Source organism: Nycticebus coucang, chromosome 16 (genome assembly GCF_027406575.1).
Source record: "Nycticebus coucang isolate mNycCou1 chromosome 16, mNycCou1.pri, whole genome shotgun sequence".
NCBI lineage: Eukaryota > Metazoa > Chordata > Mammalia > Primates > Lorisidae > Nycticebus > Nycticebus coucang.
Window position 1 is genome coordinate 16405547 of NC_069795.1, and position 23155 is coordinate 16428701.

The 23155-nt window shown below is 36.4% G+C and overlaps 1 protein-coding gene across 1 annotated transcript in view; it reads left to right on the forward strand.

Moving 5' to 3' along the window:
• Positions 1-23155, forward strand: part of LTN1 (listerin E3 ubiquitin protein ligase 1) — a 72377-nt gene that overhangs the window by 17303 nt on the left and 31919 nt on the right. Inside the window, exons 7-16 of the mRNA XM_053564932.1 lie at positions 8464-8637; positions 9291-9481; positions 10474-10609; positions 13146-13955; positions 14731-14772; positions 19836-20025; positions 20451-20690; positions 21500-21653; positions 22350-22494; positions 22923-23109. Coding sequence (XP_053420907.1) covers positions 8464-8637; positions 9291-9481; positions 10474-10609; positions 13146-13955; positions 14731-14772; positions 19836-20025; positions 20451-20690; positions 21500-21653; positions 22350-22494; positions 22923-23109 — 2269 coding nt within the window. The remainder of the gene's footprint in view (positions 1-8463; positions 8638-9290; positions 9482-10473; positions 10610-13145; positions 13956-14730; positions 14773-19835; positions 20026-20450; positions 20691-21499; positions 21654-22349; positions 22495-22922; positions 23110-23155) is intronic.

A 23155-nucleotide genomic window follows, 5' to 3' on the forward strand; every position in this document is an offset into this window, starting at 1 on the left:
TAGGAATAATGGAATTAATCAAATTAGGGTAATTGAGGTATGCATCACCTAAGGCCTTTATATTTCTTTGTGTTAGGAACATTCCAGCTGTATTCCTTTAGTTATTTAAAAGTATACCCTGGGCGGCACCTGTGGCTCAGTAAGTAGGGCACCGGCCCCATATACCGAAGGTGGCGGGTTCAAACCCTGCCCCAACCAAACTGCAACAAAAAATAGCTGGGCGTTGTGCGGGTGCCTGTAGTCCCAGCTACTGGGGGGCTGAGGCAAGAGAATCGCCTAAGCCCAAGAGCTGAAGGTTGCTATAAGCTGTGTGACACCATGGCACTCTGCCAAGGGCGGCAAAGTGAAATTCTGTCTCAAAAATAAAAATAAAAAATAAAAGTATACCCTAATTTACTGTCAATTATAGTCACTTTTTTTGTGCTATCAAATATTGTCCATTCTACCTAACTATATTTTCACAGCCATTAATCAGCCATACTTTATTTCCTTCCACCCCTTAGCAACATACGATTTTTGTTCTTATTTTAGTGTGATGTAGCACATTTATTAATTTGCATATGTTAAACCATCCTTGCCTGCCTGGGATGAATTCCACTTGAACATGATAAATAATCTTTTTAATACGTTGTTGTATTTGGTTGAGGATTTTGTATCTGTGTTCATCATAGATATTGGCCTATAATTTTCTTTTTGTATTGTGTCTTTGTCTGGTTTTGGTATCAGGGGGATACAGGCTTCATAGAATGAGTTTGAGAGTATTCCTTCCTCTATTTTTTGGAATGGCTTAAGTAGAATTGTTATTAGCTCTTCATTGAATGATTGGTAGACTTCAGCAGTGAAGCCATCAGGTCCTAGGCTTTTCTTTGATGCAGGGCTTTTTATTTATTTACTTACTTATTTTTTAATTTAAATTTCAAACAGCTCTGATATGCGGAGTGGTTATTTCTTTTTTTTTTATTGTTTAGGATTCATTAAGGGTAACAAAGAATTAGGTTACACTGATTACATTTGTTAGGTAAAGTCCTTCTTATAATTGTGTTCATGCAGGACTTTTTATTACTGCTTCTATCTTGTTACTTGTTATTGTTTTATTGAGGCCTTCAATTTCTTCCTGGTTTAATCTTGGTGGGTTGTATGTGTCTAGGCATTTATTCATTTCTTCTAGGATTTCCCATTTAGTGACATATAGTTGCTCATAGTAGTCTCCAATGATCCTTTGAGTTTCTTCATTATGTCAGTTGTTAATTTCTTTCTTTTAGATCTCATAGTCATGCTTTATTCATTTTTATTCTATTCTCTTTTTTCTCTTCTATTTGTGCACTTTCAAATAGACTGTCTTCAAACTCACTAATTCTTCTTATTAATCAATTCTTCTATTGAGAGACTCTGATGCATTTCTCAGTTTGTTAATTGAATTCTTCAGCTCCAGAATTTCTCCTTAATTTTTTTATATTATATCGGTATTTGTGTTACATTTCTCAGATAGGTTTCTGAATCCCTTCTCTGTGTTGTGCTGAAGTTCATTGAGCTTCTTTAGGGCAGCTATTTTGAGTTCTTCCTTGGAAACTTTACATATCTCCAGGATTGGCACCTCACTTTGGTGAGGAGATATTTTCCTGGATGTCCTTGCCTTACGGATGTTCTATTTATTCTAATCTGGGCTTTTTGAATTATCCTTCTTGAGAATGCTTTCCAGGTATTTAAGGGAATTGAGTGTTGTGATCTAAGGATTTGGTCACTGTAGTTGTATCAGTACTGCAGGTGCCCTAGGCCCAATGGTGCTGTGACTCTTGCAGACCTCTGGTGGTACTGCTTCAGTGGATTTGGGTAAAATAATGGAGAATTCCCTGGTTTATCAGGCAGTCTTCCACTCTCTTCCCTCACGCTCTGTACTGGGCTGCTGGAGTTGGGCGAGATGTGATGTGGGCACTTCCTTGGCATCAGCGCCAGGTCATGCCTGAAGGCCGCCCAGTCTTCCCCAAAGCCCAGTGACTATTGCCTGGGCTGTTTATTCAAAGCCCAAAGGTTCTTTAGTCAGCAGGTGTTGAATCCTTCCAGGACTGGGTCTTTCCCTCAGGGCAGCATTTCTTTCTTGCCCAGAGTGGGTCTAGAAATGCCATCTAGGAACTATGCCCTTCAGGAGTCTGCTTGGTATTTTATTTTACTGTGGCTGAGCTGATACTCAAGTTGCAAAACAAAATTCCCTGAACTCTTCCTTTTCCTTCAAGTAGAAGAAAACTCTCTGCATGGCCTGGTATTGAGGGATGGGGGGAGGGGTGACACAGGCACTGGCTTGGAGACTGCTGCTGGTGTGTTTCTGGGTGACATGCATCCCAAGTCCATCAGTTCCAAGCCAGCATAGCCCCAGGAATTCCCCAAGGACTGCAGCCTTTGTGTCCTGACCGCCTTATGAATTTTATTCTAGGCCCCAGGAAGATTTTTGTCACGTGGGATGGGGCTAGCTAGAACTCCTGCTTTTGGACATTTTCCTCTGTTTTAGCTGGTCTGAATGTTCTCTCCGTGGGCACTGGCAGTATTCTGCCCTGTGCTATGTTTCCTGTAATAGGGTGGCCTTGATTCCAGTTCAGTCTCCCTCTCTCAGTCATGTAAATTCTCTACCAACTAGGTACTGTGGTGCAGCATTGCTCTGGGGTAGGGGTGCCAAAGGTAGTGTAAGACTGTCTTCTCTGCCTTCTTTAGTGCCTCTTTGCTTGATATAATGTTAAAACCAGGTACTGTGGTGGCTCACCTGAGTTTTGGTTCTTCTGAAAGAGTTGCCTTGTGTGGATAGTTGTTGAATTTGGCATTTGGGCAGAGGGTCATTGTTGGAGATTTCAATTTGGCCAAATTGCTCTGTACAAAAAAAATTTTTTTTTTTTTGAGACAGGGTCTCACTATGGTGCCCTCAGTAGAGAGCTGTGGCATCACATCTCACAGCAACCTCAAACTCTTGGGCTTAAGCGATTCTCTTACATTAGTCTCCCAAATAGCTGGGACTACAGGTACCTATCAAAATGCGTGGCTATTTTTTTGTTGTTGGCGTTTGTCATTGTTATTTTAGCTGGCCCAGGCCAGGTTCGAATCTGCCAGGCTCCCTGTATGTGGCTGGCGCCCTACCCACTGAGCTACTGGCACCGCCCCCTCCTACAATAACTTTTTAAAATCAGATTTATTGAGGTGTTATTTACACACAATCCTGTAATATGTAGCCATTTTGGGGGTACAGTTTGTTACATTCTGACAGACGTACCTATGTATGAATACATACCTATGTAACCAACCACCACAGTCAAGAAATGGAACATTTTTTTCACCCAGAATGGGTTCATTGTGTCTTACAAGTCATCCTCTTTCTTTACCCTACACAATCATTGATCTGCTTTCTATCACTACAGGTGAGATTTGCCTTTCCTGTGGTTTCATATAAATGGAGCTATGCGTTACTCTCTATCTAGCTTCTTTTGCTCAGCATAATGTTTTCAAGATTCATTTATGTTATGCATCGGTATTTTATTCCTTTTTATTGCGTAGTTTTATGTAGTCTTTTTATGGATATATTTTTTGCTTTTCTTGGATGAGGAGAGGAATCGATGTGTCATTATGGTAAGTATATCTTTAGCTCTATAGGAAGCTACTAAACTGTTTTCTGAAGTGGCAAATGCTATCTCACCAGCAATGTGTGAAATTTCTATTTTCTGCATATCCTCATGTTTGGTTTTTTGTCGGTTGCTTGAAGCCATTCTTTATGTATGGGACCAGGGGTTTCAAACTGTAGTTCTTAGGTCATATCTGGCACACCTGTTTTTATAAATTGTTTTATATATTGTCTGTGCCTACTTTCCTGCTTCAAAGCAAGCTGAGTAGTTGTGTCAGAGACAGCATGTCTGCAAAACCTGACATATTACTCTCTGGCTCTTCATAGAAAATTCTGACTGACTTCTGGGTTAGAGCTCTCTCCTATTGTGGTTTTAATTTGCATTTTCCTGGTGATTAATGTTCTTTAACATCTTTAAATGTGCTTATTGGTACTTTCTTCTTTTTTGAGTTGTCCAAATCTTTTCTTTATTTTTTATTTTATATACTTTTTATTTTGTCATGTTCTACTTTTGTTTTTTGTATTTTCTGTTTCTCAGATGAACTTGCCTATTTTTTTCTATTCATCCTTATCATGTTTCCTTTATTTCATTGAGTACAGTTATAATAGCTATTTTAAAGTCTGTATCTGATAACATCTAGGTCATTTTGGGATTGATATCAATTAAAACTGTCTTATTCCTTGAGATGAGATGACATTTTTCTATCTCTTGGTTCAGTAATTTCGTGTATACTGGACATTGCAAATTTATGTTTTGGAGACTGGATTCTTTTATATCGATCTAAAGGATGTTGGTATTTGTGTATTGGTAGCAGTTATAGACTCATACCAAACTCTGGTGCCTATGGTGGATAGTGGTTAGACTAACACCAAACTCTCATGACTATGGTAGACAGCAGCTCCGCTGTCAGTTCAGTTCCTCTAAGTCTTAGCTTTAATCAATTTATTCTGTAGATGCATGGTGAGAGATCAGCTGTAGATTTAGGTTGTTTGAATACAGAATATAGGAATTCCCTTCTCTGTTTCTTTCCAGAGTTCTTCTCCACTCTCTTGCAACCCTTTTATTTTGAGCTGCTTTTCCTGGTTCTTCTACTTTCTCCAAGTAGAAATATGTTATTCTTTTTTTTTTTTTTTTTTTTAGTTTTTGGCCGGGGCTGGGTTTGAAAGAAGGCATATGGGGCTGGTGCCCTACTCCTTTGAGCCACAGGCACCGCCCTAATATGTCATTCTTTTTATTGGAGTTATAGCTAGTTTTGTGCCTTTGTGGTGGCGGCTGCGACTACCTTCAGCCAAAGCTACCAAAATTGAGAACTCAATCTATGTGGATCACTTACCACTTCTTGTTTGATTCTCCTCTAAACTGTGTCTGTATTTGAGTCTCTGGAACCCTCAGGTAGTAGTATGGGGCCGGCGCCCTACTCCTTGAGCCACAGGCGCTGCCCAGAACCTAAAGCTGTTCTTTGAGGAGGATTGATATATCAGGCTTTTACTCTTTTACATTTTTTGGTCCATTTTTTAATTAGATTTTTTTTTTCATTTTTGAGTTGTGAGTGTGCTATATTTATTCAGAATAAAAGTATTTTGTCAAACTATCATGAATAATTTCTTCTGTGCCTTGCCTTTCCATTTTGTAAATGTTTTTTGAAACATAGATACTTTAATTTTGATGAAGTTTTAATTTATCCTTTTTTTCTTTAATGGTTTGTGCTTTTGATATCTAAGAAATCTTTTCCTACCTCAGGATTTCACAGAGATTTTCTTTTCTTTCTTTCTTTTTTTTTTTTTTGTTTGAGACAGAGTCTCACTATGTTGCCCTCAATAGAGTGCAGTGGCATCACAGCTCACAGCAACCTCCAACTCTTGGGCTTAAGTGATTCTCTTGCCTCAGCCTCCCAAGTAGCTGGAACTATAGGCACCTGCCACAACACCCAGCTATTTTTGTTGCAGTTGTTATTGTTGTTTAGCTGGCTCGGGCTGGGTTTGAGCCTGCCAGCCTCGGTGTATGTGGCTGGCACCGTAACCACTGTGCTATGGGTGCCGAGCCACACAGAGATTTTCTGTGTTATATTTTAGAATTTTTTTAATTTAGGTCTATGCAGTGCAGTTAGAGTTAATTTTTGTGTATATAGAGTAAAGGTTAGATTCAAATATTTTTCTACTTATCTAGATATGTAGATATTATATACATATCTAGCTATTAAAAGTCTACCCTGTTGGGTGGGACCTGTGGCTCAAAGGGGTAGGGTGCTGGTCCCATATATCAGAGGTGGCAGGTTCAAACCCAGCCCCGGTCAAAAACCACAAAAAAGAAAAAAGAAAGAAAAAAAGTCTACCATGTGTTATTCTGGCACCTTTGTCCTAATTCATCGGCCATATATGTGGAATTTTAATTTTGAACTCTGTATTTTGTACCATTAATCTATATGTCTGTCCTTATACCAATACCTTACTCTCTTGCTTACTACTCTTTTATATTTTGTTGAAAACTTCCAAGTTCTTCCTTTTCAAAATTCTTTTGGTTATTTTAGGTCTTTTGCATAATAGAATAGTGTTTTATAATATTCTCCACAGTGAGTTTGCCTTTATGGTTTTCATTACTATTTTTTTTATTATATTTTCTATTCTGTTTCTACTGGTATGTAAGAATGCTATGCTTTTGTATGTTAATTTTGTATCTAGCAACTCTTCCAAACTCCTGTTAGATCTAATTGTTTTACTAGCTTTTTTTGAATACTTTTTCTAACTGGTTATATCGCTTGACATAGTTATTTGGGTTCCTTTCCAATTTTTTTCCTTGTTTTTTCATATTGATTAGGTCTGCTATGGTTTGAATGTTTTTCTCCTTTAAAACTTACCTTGACACTTAAGCCCCAATGTGGCAGTATTTGAAAGGTGAGGCCTTTAAAAGATGGTTGAATTTTCATGAATAGATTTATCCATTCATGGATTAATGGATTAATGGGTTAGAATGAGGAATGGTAGCTTTATAAGAAGAGAGACCTGAGCTAGCATGCGTAGCCCACTGGCTTGTGATACCCTGTGTTACCTTGGGACTTTGAAAAGAGTCCTCACTAGCAAGAAGGCTCTTAACCAGCTGCACTGCCTCAACCTTGGACTTACCAGACTCCAGGGATTTAAGAAATAAATTCCTTTTCTTTATAAATTACCCATTTTCAGGTATTCTGTTATAAGGAACAGAGAACAGACTAAGACAGGGTCCTCTAGTATTGTGTTGAATAAAGGTGGTGATGGCAAATATCCTTTTCTTGTTACTAACTTTAATAGAAATAATTTAATATTTTAAGTATGATGCTTGTTTAGATTTCTTAAGGTTTAAGAATTTCTTTCTTATTCTTAGTTGGCTAAGTATTTCTATCATGAATGAATCTATGTTTGGGGGAATGAATCTATGTTTGTGGGGCATGGCATCCTGGAATTAATCCCCCTAAATACTGAGGGACAACTGTACCTTTAATACCTGCTGAGTGCTGTGGCTCATTCCTGTAATCCTAGCATTCTGGGAGGCCAAGGTAGGAGGATCATTTGAGCTCAGGAGTTTGAGACCAGCCTGAGCAAGAGTGAGACCCCACCTTTACTAAAAATAGAAAAATGAGCTGAGTGTTAATGTGGGTACCTATAGTCCCAGCTGCTCAAGAGGCTGAGGTAAGAGGATCACTTGAGCCCACGAGTTTGAGGTTGCTGTGAGGTAGGCTGATACCATGGCACTCCAGCTAGCTTGGGGTAACAGAGTAAGACTCTGTCTCAAAAAAACAAACCTTTGACACCTTTAAATAATAGGAATTTATTTCTTGTGGTATAGGCTGGAAGCTCAAGATTGAAGCACCAGCAGGTCGGTGCCTGGTGAGGGTTTATTTTGTCTGCTTCAAAGATGGCACCTTCTTTCTCTGTCCTCACTTGGCCGAAGGGGCAAACTTGTTCTCTCAAGCCCTTTTACAAGGGTGCTAATCCCATTCATTAGAATGGTGCCTTCAAGATCTAATCACCTCCTACATTTGCCACTTCTTAATATTGTCACACTAACAATTTTAGTTTCAACATATTAATCTGGGGGGATCACATAGCACCGCCCTGAAAGTGAATTGAGCTTTTTGGCGCAGGGGCAGGGGGTGATAAAGTCTCGTTCTGTTGCCCTGAGTAGGGGGCAGTGCATCATCATTGCTCACTGCAACCTCAAACTCCTGCCTCAGACAATCCTGCCTCATTTTTCTCACTTTTGCTCAGGCTGGTCTTCAACTCCTGAGCTGGTGAGATCCTACCGCTGCAGCCTCCCAGAGTGCTAGGATTACAGGTGTAAGCTACTGCACCCAGCCACATTGAGCTTTAAGTTTTAATTTGTTTACATTTAATTTAGGAATAGTGCTTGGTTCTATTTCACATCTACTAATGCTTTTTCCAGGATTCATTTTCCTGCAAATACATTTAAATTTCATTTCTTTAAATAAAATAAGCATTTTTTGTTGTGGAGTTTGTGATTCACAGATACAAAGTCTTGGATTTCTGTGCTATCTTCTGTTTCTACTGATTGTCGCTCTTGGTTTTTTATTTTTTGTCCATAATGGAACCCCAGAGGAAGGCTTCTGCCACTTAAGAGGATTTGTGTTTGCTTCAGCCAAGGAAAAGAAAGCTGAATTAATTCTTTCTGCCTTCACTTTATCTTGGTAATTCCTAATGCTGTTTTTTAGCCAGTTGATACTCTTAAAAATCTTTTTAAGGATATTTTTTCTAGCTATTTTAATTTTATTAGAGGGGGAATTAGTGTGAATAATCTGCTATTACATAAATAAAAAATCTTATTAAGCTTTACTAGGATTTAATTTAATTCAGCTTTGCATTTGTTTTTTTAGATTCGCTCAGCTTATTTTGAGTTAGTTTCTGCTTTGTGCCAGCGCATTCCACAGTTGATGAAAGAGGAAGCCTCCAAAGTGAGTCCATCGGTCCTACTCAGCATTGATGACAGTGACCCAGTTGTCTGCCCAGCTCTCTGGGAAGCTGTGCTTTATACCCTTACAACCGTTGAGGTATGTAAGAGAGATTCATTTAGTACATTGGAGAACCCTTAGATCGTATGAGAAAGAGCCTATCAGATAAAAATATCTAAATCTTACTGGGAAAATGTCTTCTTGGAAGTAAAATACTTAATCTGAACTTGGCATAAATCAAACTGACTAAAATGGTACAGAATTTTATTTGAATTTGTTTACCTAGTATTAATTATTCTTTTAACATTATGTGGCCCAGTGCAGTCAGCATATCTGAACTTGTATTTAATATGAAATATAGTTATCCCTTTTGGAAAGCAGCTCTGTTGAAATCCTTTAAGTTAAATGATTATTTCTTTTTTTTTTTTTTTTTTTTTTTTTTTCTGGCGGGGCTGGATATGAACCTGCCACCTTCCTGCATATGGGACCGGCGCCCTACTCCTTGAGCTAAATGATTATTTCTAATCAATCCTAAACATACGGAATACATGATTATTGTATGTGGGAACATGTATAATTTCAAGAGTCATAGTTTTTAATGGTGATAAGAAATTTTAGCTTCTTTAGGAAAAATACTTGATTTTAAAACATTTTTGAGAGCCTAAATATGTCTTCTCTTTTAATTGGGAAAAGTATGTTTATGATCTTTAATTACTAATGTAATCTCTCTCTCTTTTTTTTTTTTTGGTTAGGACTGTTGGCTTCATGTAAATGCAAAAAAAAGTGTTTTTCCCAAGCTGTCAGCTGTGGTTCGTGAAGGTGGTCGGGGTCTAGCTACTGTTATATATCCTTATCTTTTGCCATTCATCAGCAAACTCCCTCAGTCCATTACAGATCCAAAGTTGGATTTCTTCAAAAATTTCCTTACCTCTCTGGTTGCAGGGTAAGTAATTCAAATTTTTTTTTTCTTAAAAGCAGAAGAGATTAATGTTCTTATTTTCATACTAATCATTTTCTTTCTTAAATTTCTCCAAATTGTTTTTCTGTTCTTTCAACACTGGTAAAGTTTTCAGAGAATTATTAATTTGTGTTCTTTTCTTTTTTTTTTATTTTTTTTTTTGGCCGGGGCTGGGTTTGAACCCGCCACCTCCGGCATATGGGACCGGCGCCCTACTTCTTGAGCCACAGGCGCCGCCCAATTTGTGTTCTTTTCTTGAGTACTTTACGGAGTTTCAGTGGTAGAATACAACGGAAAGTTAGGTAAAAAAAGTGAGACTCTTATTTGGAAATAGGGCATTTTCCTAATGAGCCTTTTTTTGTTTTAATATTTATAAATACAAATGCCCCAAAGCAGAAAATTAACAAATGAAGTTTTAAAAACTTTCATAAAGTATTATAGGTGTTTAAATTCACACTTAAAAAACTATTTCAGTGAATTTATTGGACTTAAAAGATAAATAGTTTTACTAATGATTAAAAATTTTTTTTCACTATACCATTATGTTTGGTTATGTTCCAGCTTTTATATTTGCAGGTGGATTGTTTTCTCTGAATATAAAACAAATATCTCTTATTTTTTCCTGATCCTTTTTTTTGTTGTTGTTAATTATAGATGAGGTTTTATTATGTTTCCCTGGCTGGTCTCAAGTTATCCACTCCCACGTTGGCCTCCCAAAGTGCTAGTATTGCAGGCTTGAGCCATCATTCCCAGCTACTGATAACATTTTTGAAAATAATTTTTGTCCATAGTATTTTAACTTCATGTTTTCATGGGGCTATATGTATTTTGGTTGTTCTTAGTTTTTAATTTTAGCATTTATTTTTTAAAAATCCTCTTTTGGTATGATGCCTTTTCGATGTCTTCATTTTGGTGATTCTGAGTTTTTATATTGTTCTTCATAAAAGTGTAATCCACAATTATTTATTATTTCTTAGGCTGTCAACAGAAAGAACGAAAACTAGCTTTTCAGAGAGCTCAGCAGTAATATCTGCTTTTTTTGAATGTTTGCGTTTTATAATGCAGCAAAACTTAGGTGAGGAAGAGATCGAACAGATGCTCGTCAATGATCAGGTATCTATCACGTAAAAATCATCAGTGCCTTTGCATACTGACTATCAAAGAATCAAGCTCATATGTCTGGTTGTCATTTTTAATAATTAGCTTTCCTTGTAAAAATTTTATTTTTGTAATTTACAAATCAAATAATATGTTTTTCTGACCAGGTAAGTAAAAATTCTGTATGCTTAGTTGTTAGCATTATATATTGTCTGAGTTAGTGTCTGGATATAAAAGCCCTGACTGTTTTAGAAAGATGTAATGCAAAGCAATTTGGAAGATGCCATTTGTGATCTTTTGTATTAAGTTTAAATCATGTGATAATAATCTTTTTACTTCTGAAATATTCAAATGCATTTAAGCTTGGTGAACAATTGGGTTTGGCTTTTATTTTTTTATTATTTTTTTTGAGACAGAGCCTCAAGCTGTTGCCCTGGGTAGAGTGCTGTGGCATCATAGCTCACAGCAACCTCAAACTCCTGGGCTCAAGCGAGTCTCCTGTCTCTGCCTCCCAAGTAGCTGGGACTACAGGCCCCCGCCACAATGCCCAGCTATTTTTTGGTTCCAGCCGTCATTGTTGTTTGGCAGGCCCGGGCCGGATGTGGCTGGCGCCTTAGCCGCTTGAGCCACAGGCGCCAAGCCTGGGTTTGGCTTTTTAGAACAAGCGATGAGAACAGGTTGTGAAATATGATCCCTTATGATAAGAAATTAATGAGATTATAGAAGCCCAATCCTAGTTGATATCTCAGACAAATAGTTTATCTTAATTTCTCTTACTTTGTGGTTTAGAGAAAAAGAATTCTGAATTTTAGGGCCCTATGTGTTTTTCATATTGGTTTAAGTTTCATATCTTAGGTTTGCATATAATTAAGGGAGAAAAGCAACAAACTTGAATAAATCCAGAAGATGCAAAGAAAAATGGATTATTTTTTAGAAATAATTCAGGAGAAATGCGGTAAAACCATTAAGATTTTTACGTGATATGGAAGTTATCTTCAAGTTAACTTTTAGAATTCTGGGGAAAAATTCATGGTTTTCAGTTATTAAATATGCACATTTTATAGTCTTTTACTAATACCTTGTTTATTTTATTTATTTATTTATTTATTTTTTGAAACATAGTCTCACTTTGTCACCCCTGGTAGAATGCCATGGTATCATAGCTCACAGCAACCTCTAATGTCCTGGGCTCAAGCAATCCTCTTGGCTCAGTCATCCGAGTAGCTGGGACTGTAGGCACTGGCCACAACACCCAGCTATTGTATTTTTCTTTTCCTTTTCTTTTTTTTAAAGATGGGGTCTTGCTCTTGTTTAGGCAATCCATCCACCCTGGCCTTCCAAAATGCTAGGATTACAGGCATGAGCCACCATGCCCAGCTTAATACCTTGTTTAAATTTTATTTCTCTTGAAGACCGAACGTCTATATTTTTTACTTTTTGTCAGTGCAAAGAACAAACTGTTTTTTCCTCTACAGTCATACCAAAACAATAACATAGAAGACTTATGTGACCAAACGTGTGGGGATTTCTCACTACCAAACAAGCAGTCAGTTCTGCAGTGGACACAAACTGGGCTCTTCCAATTCAATTCTGACTCTGTCTACTGGAGATTAGTGTTAGACCCCACAGGTTGTAGGCTCAGTACCACAAGACTGCTCCCCCCACCTTACTTCCGGTGCTAGCCATAAGCTCCAGATTCTTTTACTTGTGCTCCTGACTACTGGCTATAAATCAAGGATCCTGTGACCTTCTTGAGTTTGATTAATTTTCTAGAGTGGTTCATGGAGCTCAGGGAACCCAGTTTATTATAAAGAAAATTACAAATGGGCACAGCGCCTGTAACTCAGCAGCTAGGGCATCAGCCACAGACACCAGAGCTGCCGGGTCCAAATCCAGCCCCCCAACAATGACAACAACAACAAAAGAAAAATAGCCAGGTGTTGTGGCAGGTGCCTATAGTCCCAGCTACTTGGAAGGCTGAAGCAAGAGAATTGGTTAAACCCAAAGAGTTTGAGGTTGCTGTGAGCTATGATGCCATGGCCATGGCACTCTACTGAGGGTGACAAATTAAGACTGTGTCAATAAAAAGGAAAAAAAAGCATTAAGAATATTACAAACAATAAAAGAGATGCATAGAGTGAGGTATAGGATGGGGCATGAAAGTTCCATGCCCTCTTTGGTACTCTGTCCTCCACAAACCTACATCTTCAGCTATCTGAAGTGAACCCTCCACTTTTGGATTTTTATGGAGGGCTCATAACTAGATGTGATTGATTAAATTATTGGCTATTGTTGATCAACTTGACCTTCAGTGGCTCTCCTTTTCCCAGAGCTTGGGTGATACTGGAAATCCTAACTCTTTAATCCTGCCTTAGTCTTTCCAGTGTCTGTCCTCCATTTTCAGCTGTGTAGGGGCTGACTACCATCTGTCAAGTTATTAGCATACAAAAAGGCATCGCTTGGGATAGTCCAAGGATATTAGTGTTGTCTGCCAGGAAATGGGGGTTGAAGACCAAGTATGTATTTTACAATAGTATACCTTTTTTTGCAGTTGATCCCATTTATTGACGCTGTTCTCAGAGACTCAGAATTGCAGCGTGGGGAGCTGTTTAACCATTTAGCAGAAACTTTAAGTTCCTGGGAAGCCAAAGCAGACGTGGAAAAAGATGATAAAACAGCTCAGAAGTTGGAGAACATACTGCTACATTTCTGGGAAAGACTGTCAGAGATCTGTGTCACGAAAATCAACGAGCCAGAAGCTGAAGTTGAGTCCATTCTGGGTGTATCAAATCTGCTACAGGTTCTTCAGAAGCCAAAGAGCTCACTGAAGTCAAATAAAAAAAAAAATGGTAAAGTTAGATTTGCTGATGAGATACCCGAAACTACTAAAGAGAATGAAAAAAGCGTATCTTCAGAAGGAGAGAAGAATGAAACCTTGGAATTAAAGAATGAACCGTCTCTCACTCCTAATTCTTCAGACCTTTTGTCTCCTTTAAGGAAGAAACCTTTGGAAGACTTAATCTGTAAACTCTCAGAGATGAGTATTAATTATGTCAATGAACAAAAATCAGAGCAACATCTAAAGTTTCTTTCTACTATACTTGACTCCTTTGCTTCAAGCCAAGTATTTAAAATACTTCTTGGTGATGAAAAACAGAGTATTGTCAAAGCCAAACCTCTTGAAATAGCTAAACTTGCACAAAAAAATCCTGCAGTGCAGTTTTTATACCAGAAACTAATAGGTTGGCTAAATGAAGACCAAAAGAAGGATGCTGATTTTCTGATAGACATTTTGTACAGTGCCCTTCGTTGCTGTGACAGTGACATTGAAAGAAAAGATGTCTTGGATGATCTTACTGAGGTATTACTGTTTTATGTCTTTTTTTTTTTTTTTTGTAGAGACAGAGTCTCACTTTATGGCCCTTGGTAGAGTGCCGTGGCCTCACACAGCTCACAGCAACCTCCAACTCCTGGGCTTAAGCAATTCTCTTGCCTCAGTCTCCCGAGTAGCTGGGACTACAGGCGCCCGCCACAACGCCTGGCTATTTTTTGGTTGCAGTTTGGCCAGGGCCGGGTTTGAACCCGCCACCCTCGGTATATGGGGCCGGCGCCCTACCGACTGAGCCACAGGTGCCGCCCTGTTTTATGTCTTTTAAAACTATGGATGAGTAGAATGAGCTTGTATAGAGGTTATTTTTAGATTGTTTCTTTACTATGAATGTCAGTTTTAAAAACAACCAGTGTATTCTTGTTTGTGACTTGAGAAGTATCCGAAGCTGCTAGGTAGAGGTACAGGAGTACCAAGTTGACCAAAGCTTTGGTAATAAAAGGCTGAGTTCTTTCAGTTCATACTTCTCTAAAGTTGAACTAGCTAAAACAGTTTTACTTTTATATTGATTATGTGGGGACTTCATTTCCTTTTAAAAAGTTTTAGCAGGACTGTGTGGTATGTACATATAGTCTCAATTACTTAGGAGGCTGGGGCAAGTGGATCACTGGGGTCCAGAAGTTTGAGATCAGCCTAGGGAACATAAGAAGACTCTATCTCTAAAAAAAAAAAAAGGAAAAAGAAAGAAAAAATCCAAAAATGCTTCACTGTTTATTGTAGCAGATTATTTCTCTTTTTCTTCTTTCAGGTGGACCTGAATTGCAATTCGCTTCTTCAGATTATTAAAAAGGTATTTTAGGGATTTTTTTTCTTTTTTGTATTTATGGGTATAGAAAAAACTATAGTCATATTCGCACACTAAATATGATCAAAGTAGTCAGTAATAAAATCTTAGAGAGCTCTCTTATTATTGTAAATTTTATGGGAAGAAATTTAATCATTGCTTTTCTATAGAATTTATTTTTGGTTAGGAATATTAGGGAAGAATGAAGAGATTCTAGAAAATCGGTATTTCCTCCTTAGCAGATAACAAGGGCAGATCTTTTGGTATATTTGGTATAAAACTTTTGGTATCTTTTAATTAAGACTACAGTTTTTTGCTCTTATAGTAGTTAATTTTCTTTTTGTAAAAATGGATTGCCTGGGTCTAGCTTTAGACACAACAAATTAGGAAGTTTAGTTTACTCTGGAATATGTTGGCAAATTTAAATCTTCTAGCCTTTATGTATTCATATTTGACTGATTTCCATTTGCCTAAATAAGAAAGTTGGTGATAAGAATAATGAAAAGAAATAAAAAACATAAATAATTATAAAATTTTTAAAATGACTTAAATCTTTTTTCCTAATGAGGATGTCAGTTAGGGTGTCCAGTCTGCAGCCTGCAGACTGTGTGCACATTATTTGAGGCCTGTTTGGCTTATCTGCAGTGTTGGATATCCCGAAAAGTGTGGATGGACCTTTTTTATTTTGCTCATCAACTTTTGTTATTGTTTGCGTATTTACTGTGTGGCTTAAGGCAACTCATACTTGTCATTTGCAACAGAGAAGAAAAAAGGTTGGATGCCCCTAAATGACATATGTAACATTTCCCACCATAGAAATGTTAGTATGACTAACTACCTAAAATTCATCATCTGTTTTTTAGTTATTTTTTTATTATTTTAGATAGGTCACTTTTTTGAATTTACACATTTCTTTTTTTCTATTTTTTAGATTATTCTAAAAAATACATAGCATAAAATATGCCATCTTTCTTTCATCATTTCTAAATGTACAATAATGTTAAATATTGTACAGTCTAGAACTTTTTCATCTTGCAAAACTGAAACCCTAGATCCATTAAACAATACCTGCTTATTTTCCCCAATAGTTTATTTTCACAAAATAGAGTGTTAATTTATTATATTTCAATGAGAAATATAATTTATTAGCATTACTTTATCCAGTGCCTCCTTCCTGTGTAGGCAAGCTGCATGAAAAGCCAGATTATCAGAAAGCTGCTTGATAAGCTAGAATCAGAGCATAAGGAGTAAATAATTTGACAAGAGCAGACTGATAGATCCATTTCCAATTTAGGAATATGTGTACTTTGTAGTTCAGATACTCACATCTGGTTGGAAGAACATCCTGTATCTGAGCAATATTGGAAGTTCCCACTCATTATTTGCCTCCTGTGCCTGAAAGACTCACTAGCCTCCCTGTCTCCTTGCAGCTGGACCAATTCTTTGATTAAATGTTAAAATACAAGCATACTTCAGATATTGCAGGTTTGGTTTTAGACCACCACAATAATGCAAGTGTCACAATAAAGCGAATCACAGGAATTTTTTAGCTTCCCAGTTCATATAAAAGGTATGTTTACGCTATCTTTTAGTCTTAAAAATGCAATAGCAGTATCTCTAAAAAGAGTGTAAATACCTTCATAAGAAATTCTTTTTCTTCCCCAGTGATAAGATAGGATTTATTAGACAGAAAGGAGTACATAAAAAATTCTTCATTGTCAAAGAGTACTAACAATCATCTGAGCCTTCAGTGAGTTGTTTTGCTGGTGAAGAGTCTTGTCTGGATGGTGGCTGCTAATTGATTGCTGTGTCAGTTTGGCAGTTTCTTAAAATAAGACAATAATGAAGTTTGCCACAACAATTGACTCTTCAAAGTTTGCCACAACAATTGACTCTTCAAATAGCATATGATGCTGTTTGCCAGCATTTTATTCACATTAAAACTTGTTTCAAAATCGGAGTCACTTCTAACCCTATCATTGCTTTATATACTAAATTTATGTAATATTATCTATGTCCTTTATTGTCATTTCAGTAACGTTCACAGTATCTTCCTCAGGAGTAGACTTTATCTCAAGTAACTACTTTCTTTACTCATCCTTAAAACGTAGCTCCTCATCTATTCAAGTTTCGTTATGAGATTGCAACAATTCAGTCACATCTTCAGGCTCCAACACATCTGCACTTACTTTGAAGTCTTGAACTCCTCCAAGTCATCCTTCAGGATTAGAATCAACTCATTTCAGATTTCTGTTAATGTTATTTTGACCTCCTCGCATGAATCATGAGTATTCTTAATGGCATCTAGGAGTGGTGAATCCTTTTTAGGTACAGCTAACTTTGTTCAGATCCATGAAGAGAATCACAGTCTATGGCGACTAGAGCTTAAATAATGGAACTTGAAAAGTTGATGAAATGGCTCCTTGATACGTGGGCTAGAGAATAGAGGTTGTGTTAATAGGCATGAAACAACATTGATCTCCTTCTACATCTCCCTTAGAGGTCTTGAGTGACCAGGTGCCTTGTCAGTGAGTAGTAATATTTTGAAAGGAACCTGTTTTTTCTGAGTAGTATTTCTCAACAGTGGACTTAAAATACTCAGTAAACATGCCATAAACAGAGGTGCTGTCATTTAGGCTTTTCTCATCTCACTTATAGAGCCTTTGGAAAGTAGATTTAGTGTAATCCTTAAGAGCCTTGAGACTTTTGGAATGAGAAATGAACATTGCCTAGGCTAAAAATAACCAGCTGCATTAGTTCTTTGATGCTTTCTAGCAATGACAGTCCTAGCTGTTATCTTCTTCCAGTAGAAGACTTTTTGTCAACATTGAAAATGTGCTATTTAGTGTAGCATAACTTCATTAATTATCTTAAGTAGTTCTTCTGGATAGCTTGATTTCCATCACCACTTGCTGCTTCATCTTTTATGTTCTGTAGACAGCTTTTTTCCTTCAACCTCATGAACCAACCTCTCCGACCTTTAAACTTTTTTGCAGCTTCACTCCCTTCAGCCTTCTTGAAATTGAAGAGTTAGAACCTTGCTGTAGGTGAGGTTTTGGCTGAAGGGAATGTTGTTGATTTGATTGTCTATCTAGACCAGTAAAACTTTCTCTGTATCAGCAGTAGACTTTTTTGCTTTCTTATCCTTCACGTGTTAATTAGAGAATACTTTCAATTTTATTCAAGTACTTTTTCTTTGCATCTACATGTTGCCTAAGTATTTGGTGTAAAAAGCCTAGCTTTTGTCCTGTCTTGGCTTTCAGTATGCCTTCCTCACTAAGCTTAATCATTTCTAGCTTTTGATTTAAAATGAGAGAAGAATGAACACTTTCACTTGAACACTTAGAGGCCATTTTAGGGTTATTAATTAATTGGCCTAATTTTAATATCATTGTGTCTCAGGGAATAAGGAAGCCTAAGAGGAGAGAGAGAAATGGAGGAAGGTCTGGCCAGTGGAGCAGTCAGAACACATATTTATTGATTACATTTGCCATTTCATATGGGTGTAGTTCATGACATCACAAAACATTTACAGTAATAACATCAGAGATCACTGATCACAAATAACCATAGCAGATATAATAACAAAAAAGTAGGAAACACTATGAGAATTACCAAAGTATGACTCAGACAGGAAGTGAGCACATGCTGTCAAAAAATGACACCAAGAGACTTGCTCTGTGCAGGGTTGCCACAGCAGTTTGTGAAAAATGCAACATCTGCAAAACTCAATAGAATGAAACACAGTAACATGAGATACACCTGTACACTGAAAAGTTGAACTTCATATCTTGCTCACTTGAGAGACATTTTATTCAGAAGAGTTTAGTTTGTCTAGCAGGATTCTATAGAACAGATTGGTTTTATTCAGTAAACTCTATTCGGAAAACTGATATAGCCATCTAAATTCTAAAGTAGTTTTTATGTTATGAAACCTAATACTTCATGAGCAGAGTCCTAAAGTCAGCTTCTTTAAAGACAAATAAAAAACAGACCTGGATTTTGGAATCAGAAAAGGACCTTAGAGGTTTTCTAGGTTAATTTTTTTCAGTTTTCAAATTAGATAAGGACAGGTTGGGTGAGATATTTGTCCAAGTCATAGGTCTGGTATAGTGGTAAAGCTTGAATTAAATATAAGCTCTAGTTATTTACAATTTTTAAAATAAAAGAATAAACCGTTTTTCAGGCACTACCCAATCTGCACCTGGATTTTTTTTTTTCCAGATTGCTTTGAAATGAACCAAGTTGCAAATTCCTTTCTTCTCAGCCCTTAAAGCAAAAGAAGCTCTGGGAACATGGATCAGCATGCTTTTGGGGGAGGATTTACAATTTTTTTTCTTGCTTCCCCACCCCATGAAAATAAAACAAGTTGCTGTCAAATAACCTGGCCCCAGTAACTATTTCAACGGATCGGGGGAAATAAGCCCCATTGTTCATATCGAAGTAATTTACAATTATAATACATGAATTGTTCTTTAATTTTAGCAAAATTAATGAACAAAATTTAATATCTGTTGAGTATTTATAAGTCTATCTTTAAAAGTTTCTCCATTCATTATTCATTGAACATATCTGCAGTGTTGATAGCAGGTATCAAAGAAGTTTAAGACAGTCTCTGCTCTCAAGGAACTTACAGTCTCATTGGAAAGACAAGACATACACAGACGAAACATTTAAATAATAATATAATCCAGTAAGTGCTTTAGAAATTCAGAGAAAAGCAGTGATCATTGTGGGCTGGAGTGGATGGGGGGACTCCATAAAACAGGTGGGATTCGTATTAATTTTCAAAGAATGGATGGGATTTTAATACTAAGGAAAAGAGAGGGAGGGTTATTTGTGGTTGAGAAGGTAACATAAGCAAAGCATGGAGGTGCACATAGCCAGGCTTAGTGGGGAACTGGGAAGATAACCGGTCTTCTAGCACTTCAGGAGGAGGAGGAGTGGGGATAGAATTGGGGTTACAGTGATGAAGGGAGGTAATAGGTGCAAGTGATATTTTAGAGTCTAAAATAAAATTTTATATACTTTTTCATCTTCTAATCTTTGCTTTAATTTTATGGTTTTAGGCATGTTCTAGTTCAGATAAACATGCTTTAGTAACTCTTTGGCTGAAAGGCAATGTCCTTGGAGAGAAAATGGTAACCTTGGCAGATTGTCTTTGTAATAAGGACTTGAAATCCAGACTATCTTCGGAATCTTACTTCTCAGAAAGATGGACTCTTCTAAGCTTGGTATTGTCTCAACATGTTAAAAATGGTAGGAAAAATATGGCTTTTGTTTTCTAGTAGAGGATAATCCTTTGTACCTCCCTAAAAGGTACAAAGGATTGCATATTGGTTGAGAATAACAAGATTTATTCATTCAAATATCTTAATTTTATAAGCGCTCTACATTTTTATTAATCTTTGTAGCACAACTTTTAGAAGATAATAGTTTTATAATATAAAGGATTTTGAGTATAGCAGAGTTGTTCACTAATTTTGTAGACAGTTGCTATTTTCTACTTAATTCAAAATAGTTTTTTTTTTTTAATCCAAGGGCTTTTATGTGTGAGAAAATGGATTAATTTATTGATAAAATTTTTGTCTAACATATATACAATTTTTAAAAAACAATACAAGGAAAGACCCACGTATTATTAATATTTAAAACCTTTTGTCTGTTTAAACTTTTTTCTTTAGATTACTTGATTGGAGAAGTATATGTTGAAAGAATTATTGTTAAACTTCATGAAACTTTATCCGAAACAAAGAAATTGTCAGAAGCTGAAAATAGTGACTCATCAGTGTCTTTTATCTGTGATGTGGCCTATAATTATTTCAGCTCAGCAAAAGGATGCTTGCTAATGCCATCATCTGAAGATTTATTATTAACTCTCTTTCAGTTATGTGCTCAGAGCACAGAAAAAACACATTTGCCAGGTAATAGCCTACTGCTCAAATGTTTTGTTGGGAATCTCCGGCTCTGACCTTCATAGTGAGTGTAAGTGCCCAGGCTTTATTAATTGAATCATAATGTGTTTGAAAGTTTAAAGCTTTTTGAGTAAAGGTCTGCAGTCTTACACACTTTCAACTGTATGAGAATCCAAGTTGAAGATGTATGTAGACATCTTTTTGTCCTAAGTGTTCTTACTTGACGCCATGTAAATTTGGAAGAGCCTGTAATAGATGAGTTGGAATCTCAGTCCTTCTAGTCAGTAGCTGTGGTATATTGTTTAATGCCTCAGTTTCCTCATTCATGAAAGGGGGATAATAATATCTCATCTTTGTATTATAGTAGAAATTTAATCGTGGTGTATATCAGAATAGAATGGAGTTTATCTTTAAGGACTATATTCTTGCGTTTTGTGCTAATTCAGACTTAATGAAAGAACTATAAAAAATACTGTTGGTAGAGAGCTCTCCTTCCTCACACCTTTCTTTATTACTAACTTCTCTACTTGGAAAAAATGTAATTTTTTTTCACTTTGCAAAAAGAACAACTCTGTTGTAAATAAATTCAGAGTAGAAAATAATCCAACTTTTAACATCTTACCATTTTACATTTATATGGCATGATCTAGCTTATGTTATTGCATGTTTATGACAGAATCACTTTGTTTTGGCAGTTGATCATGTTTTCTTTTTTAATGGTATCTTAAAAATCTTAGACCTACAGAGTTCTTTCAGATAATTTTGTACTAGATTTTATTCAGTGAGATTACAAATTCCTATTGACATCTTGATTTTAGATTTTCTTATCTGTAAACTGAAAAACACTTGGCTCTCTGGTGTAAATTTATTGGTTCATCAAACTGGCAGTACACATAAAGAAAGTACCTTCCTACATTTGTCTGCTCTGTGGCTGAAGAACCAAGTTCAGTCTTCGTCTTTGGATATCAAAAGGTAACTTTATGTGCTCAGTCGCAGTGTGTCTCCTATATATGATTAGTCTCCTTAAATAAGATTCCATGATTAATAGGAATACCTATAAAAATGACTTTTTAGGTGAGAAATTTGCAGGACTCTGAGAGACAATCCAAACAAATGTTTCCAAAAGCATTTTAACTGTCAGTTAATTGAAGAATGATTTTTTTTTTTTTTTTGCTTCAGAATATTACAAGGGTATGCACATTCTGATTACATAATTTATTTTTATACATTTCAGGTCAAAGTTATAAGTAAGTGTGCCCTTCACCCAGGACATGTGCATTGTACCTATCAGTTGCAAATTAACCTGACTCTACCTCTAGCTGATTCCCATTGAGTTTTACTTCCATAAATGTGCATAAGTGTTGATCGAATAGTTCCAATGTAGTGTTAAATACATATGGTGTTTGTTTTTCCATACTGGCAGAGGAATGATTTTTAATAGCATACCTGTTCGACTCCTAAGTCGAACAACTGTAGATGTTGGATTAAAACCCTCACTTTGTGTTACTCGTATGTCTGGCATGGGAGGAGTCACTTACCTCTATTTTTATTTTTATCTGTTCTTTTTGTTCAGATAAGCTACTATAGGGTTTTTATAATGATATGTACCAGGATTTTCAAACTAGTTTAACATAACTACTGCAGTTAAATTCTTTGCATTATTTTTAGTCTTCAAGTCCTCTTGTCTGCTGTTGATGATTTGCTAAATGCACTTTTGGAGAGTGAGGATTCTTATCTTCTGAGAGTTTACATTGGAAGTGTAATGCCAGACAACAGTGAATGGGAAAAGATGAGACAATCTCTTCCTATGCAGGTATTTTTCAAAGTGAAGAATGCATATCTCATTCTGTAGTTTGAATTTCATGGAAGCTTAAGTATTTTTATTTTATTCTGCAGAAGGGAAAAAAGTAAATGAAATTATTATCTTGCTTTGCTTTTATGTTTCTATAAACACTCATATATCGGGATATTTGTTGTTTGAAAGGTCCCGTTGACACTGGCAGTAACCATGGTACAGAGATGAATAAGACCCAATTCTGTCCTTAAGGAGATTTATACGTGTTGATGATTTCCTGTACAGAAACTAAACTTACAGGTTTCTATGGTTTTACTAGTAAACTACTATAGATATTCTGTTAGTTCATTTTTGTTCATTTTGTACCTGAATTACATAGGTAGTATAAGTAAATAATTTAAAATAAATAATGATTTTGTTTATAATTTATTGTATTCTTCTTACAGTGGTTACATAGACCTCTTTTAGAGGGAAGACTGAGTTTGAATTATGAGTGTTTCAAAACAGATTTTAAGGAACAAGATATAAAGACACTTCCCAGCCATTTATGTACTTCAGCATTATTGAGCAAAATGATCTTAGTTGCACTGAAAAAGGAAATAGTCCTAGAAAATAATGAACTCGAGAAAATAAGTAAGTATTTACAAGCATTCAGGTAAAGTATAATGTACAAATCTAA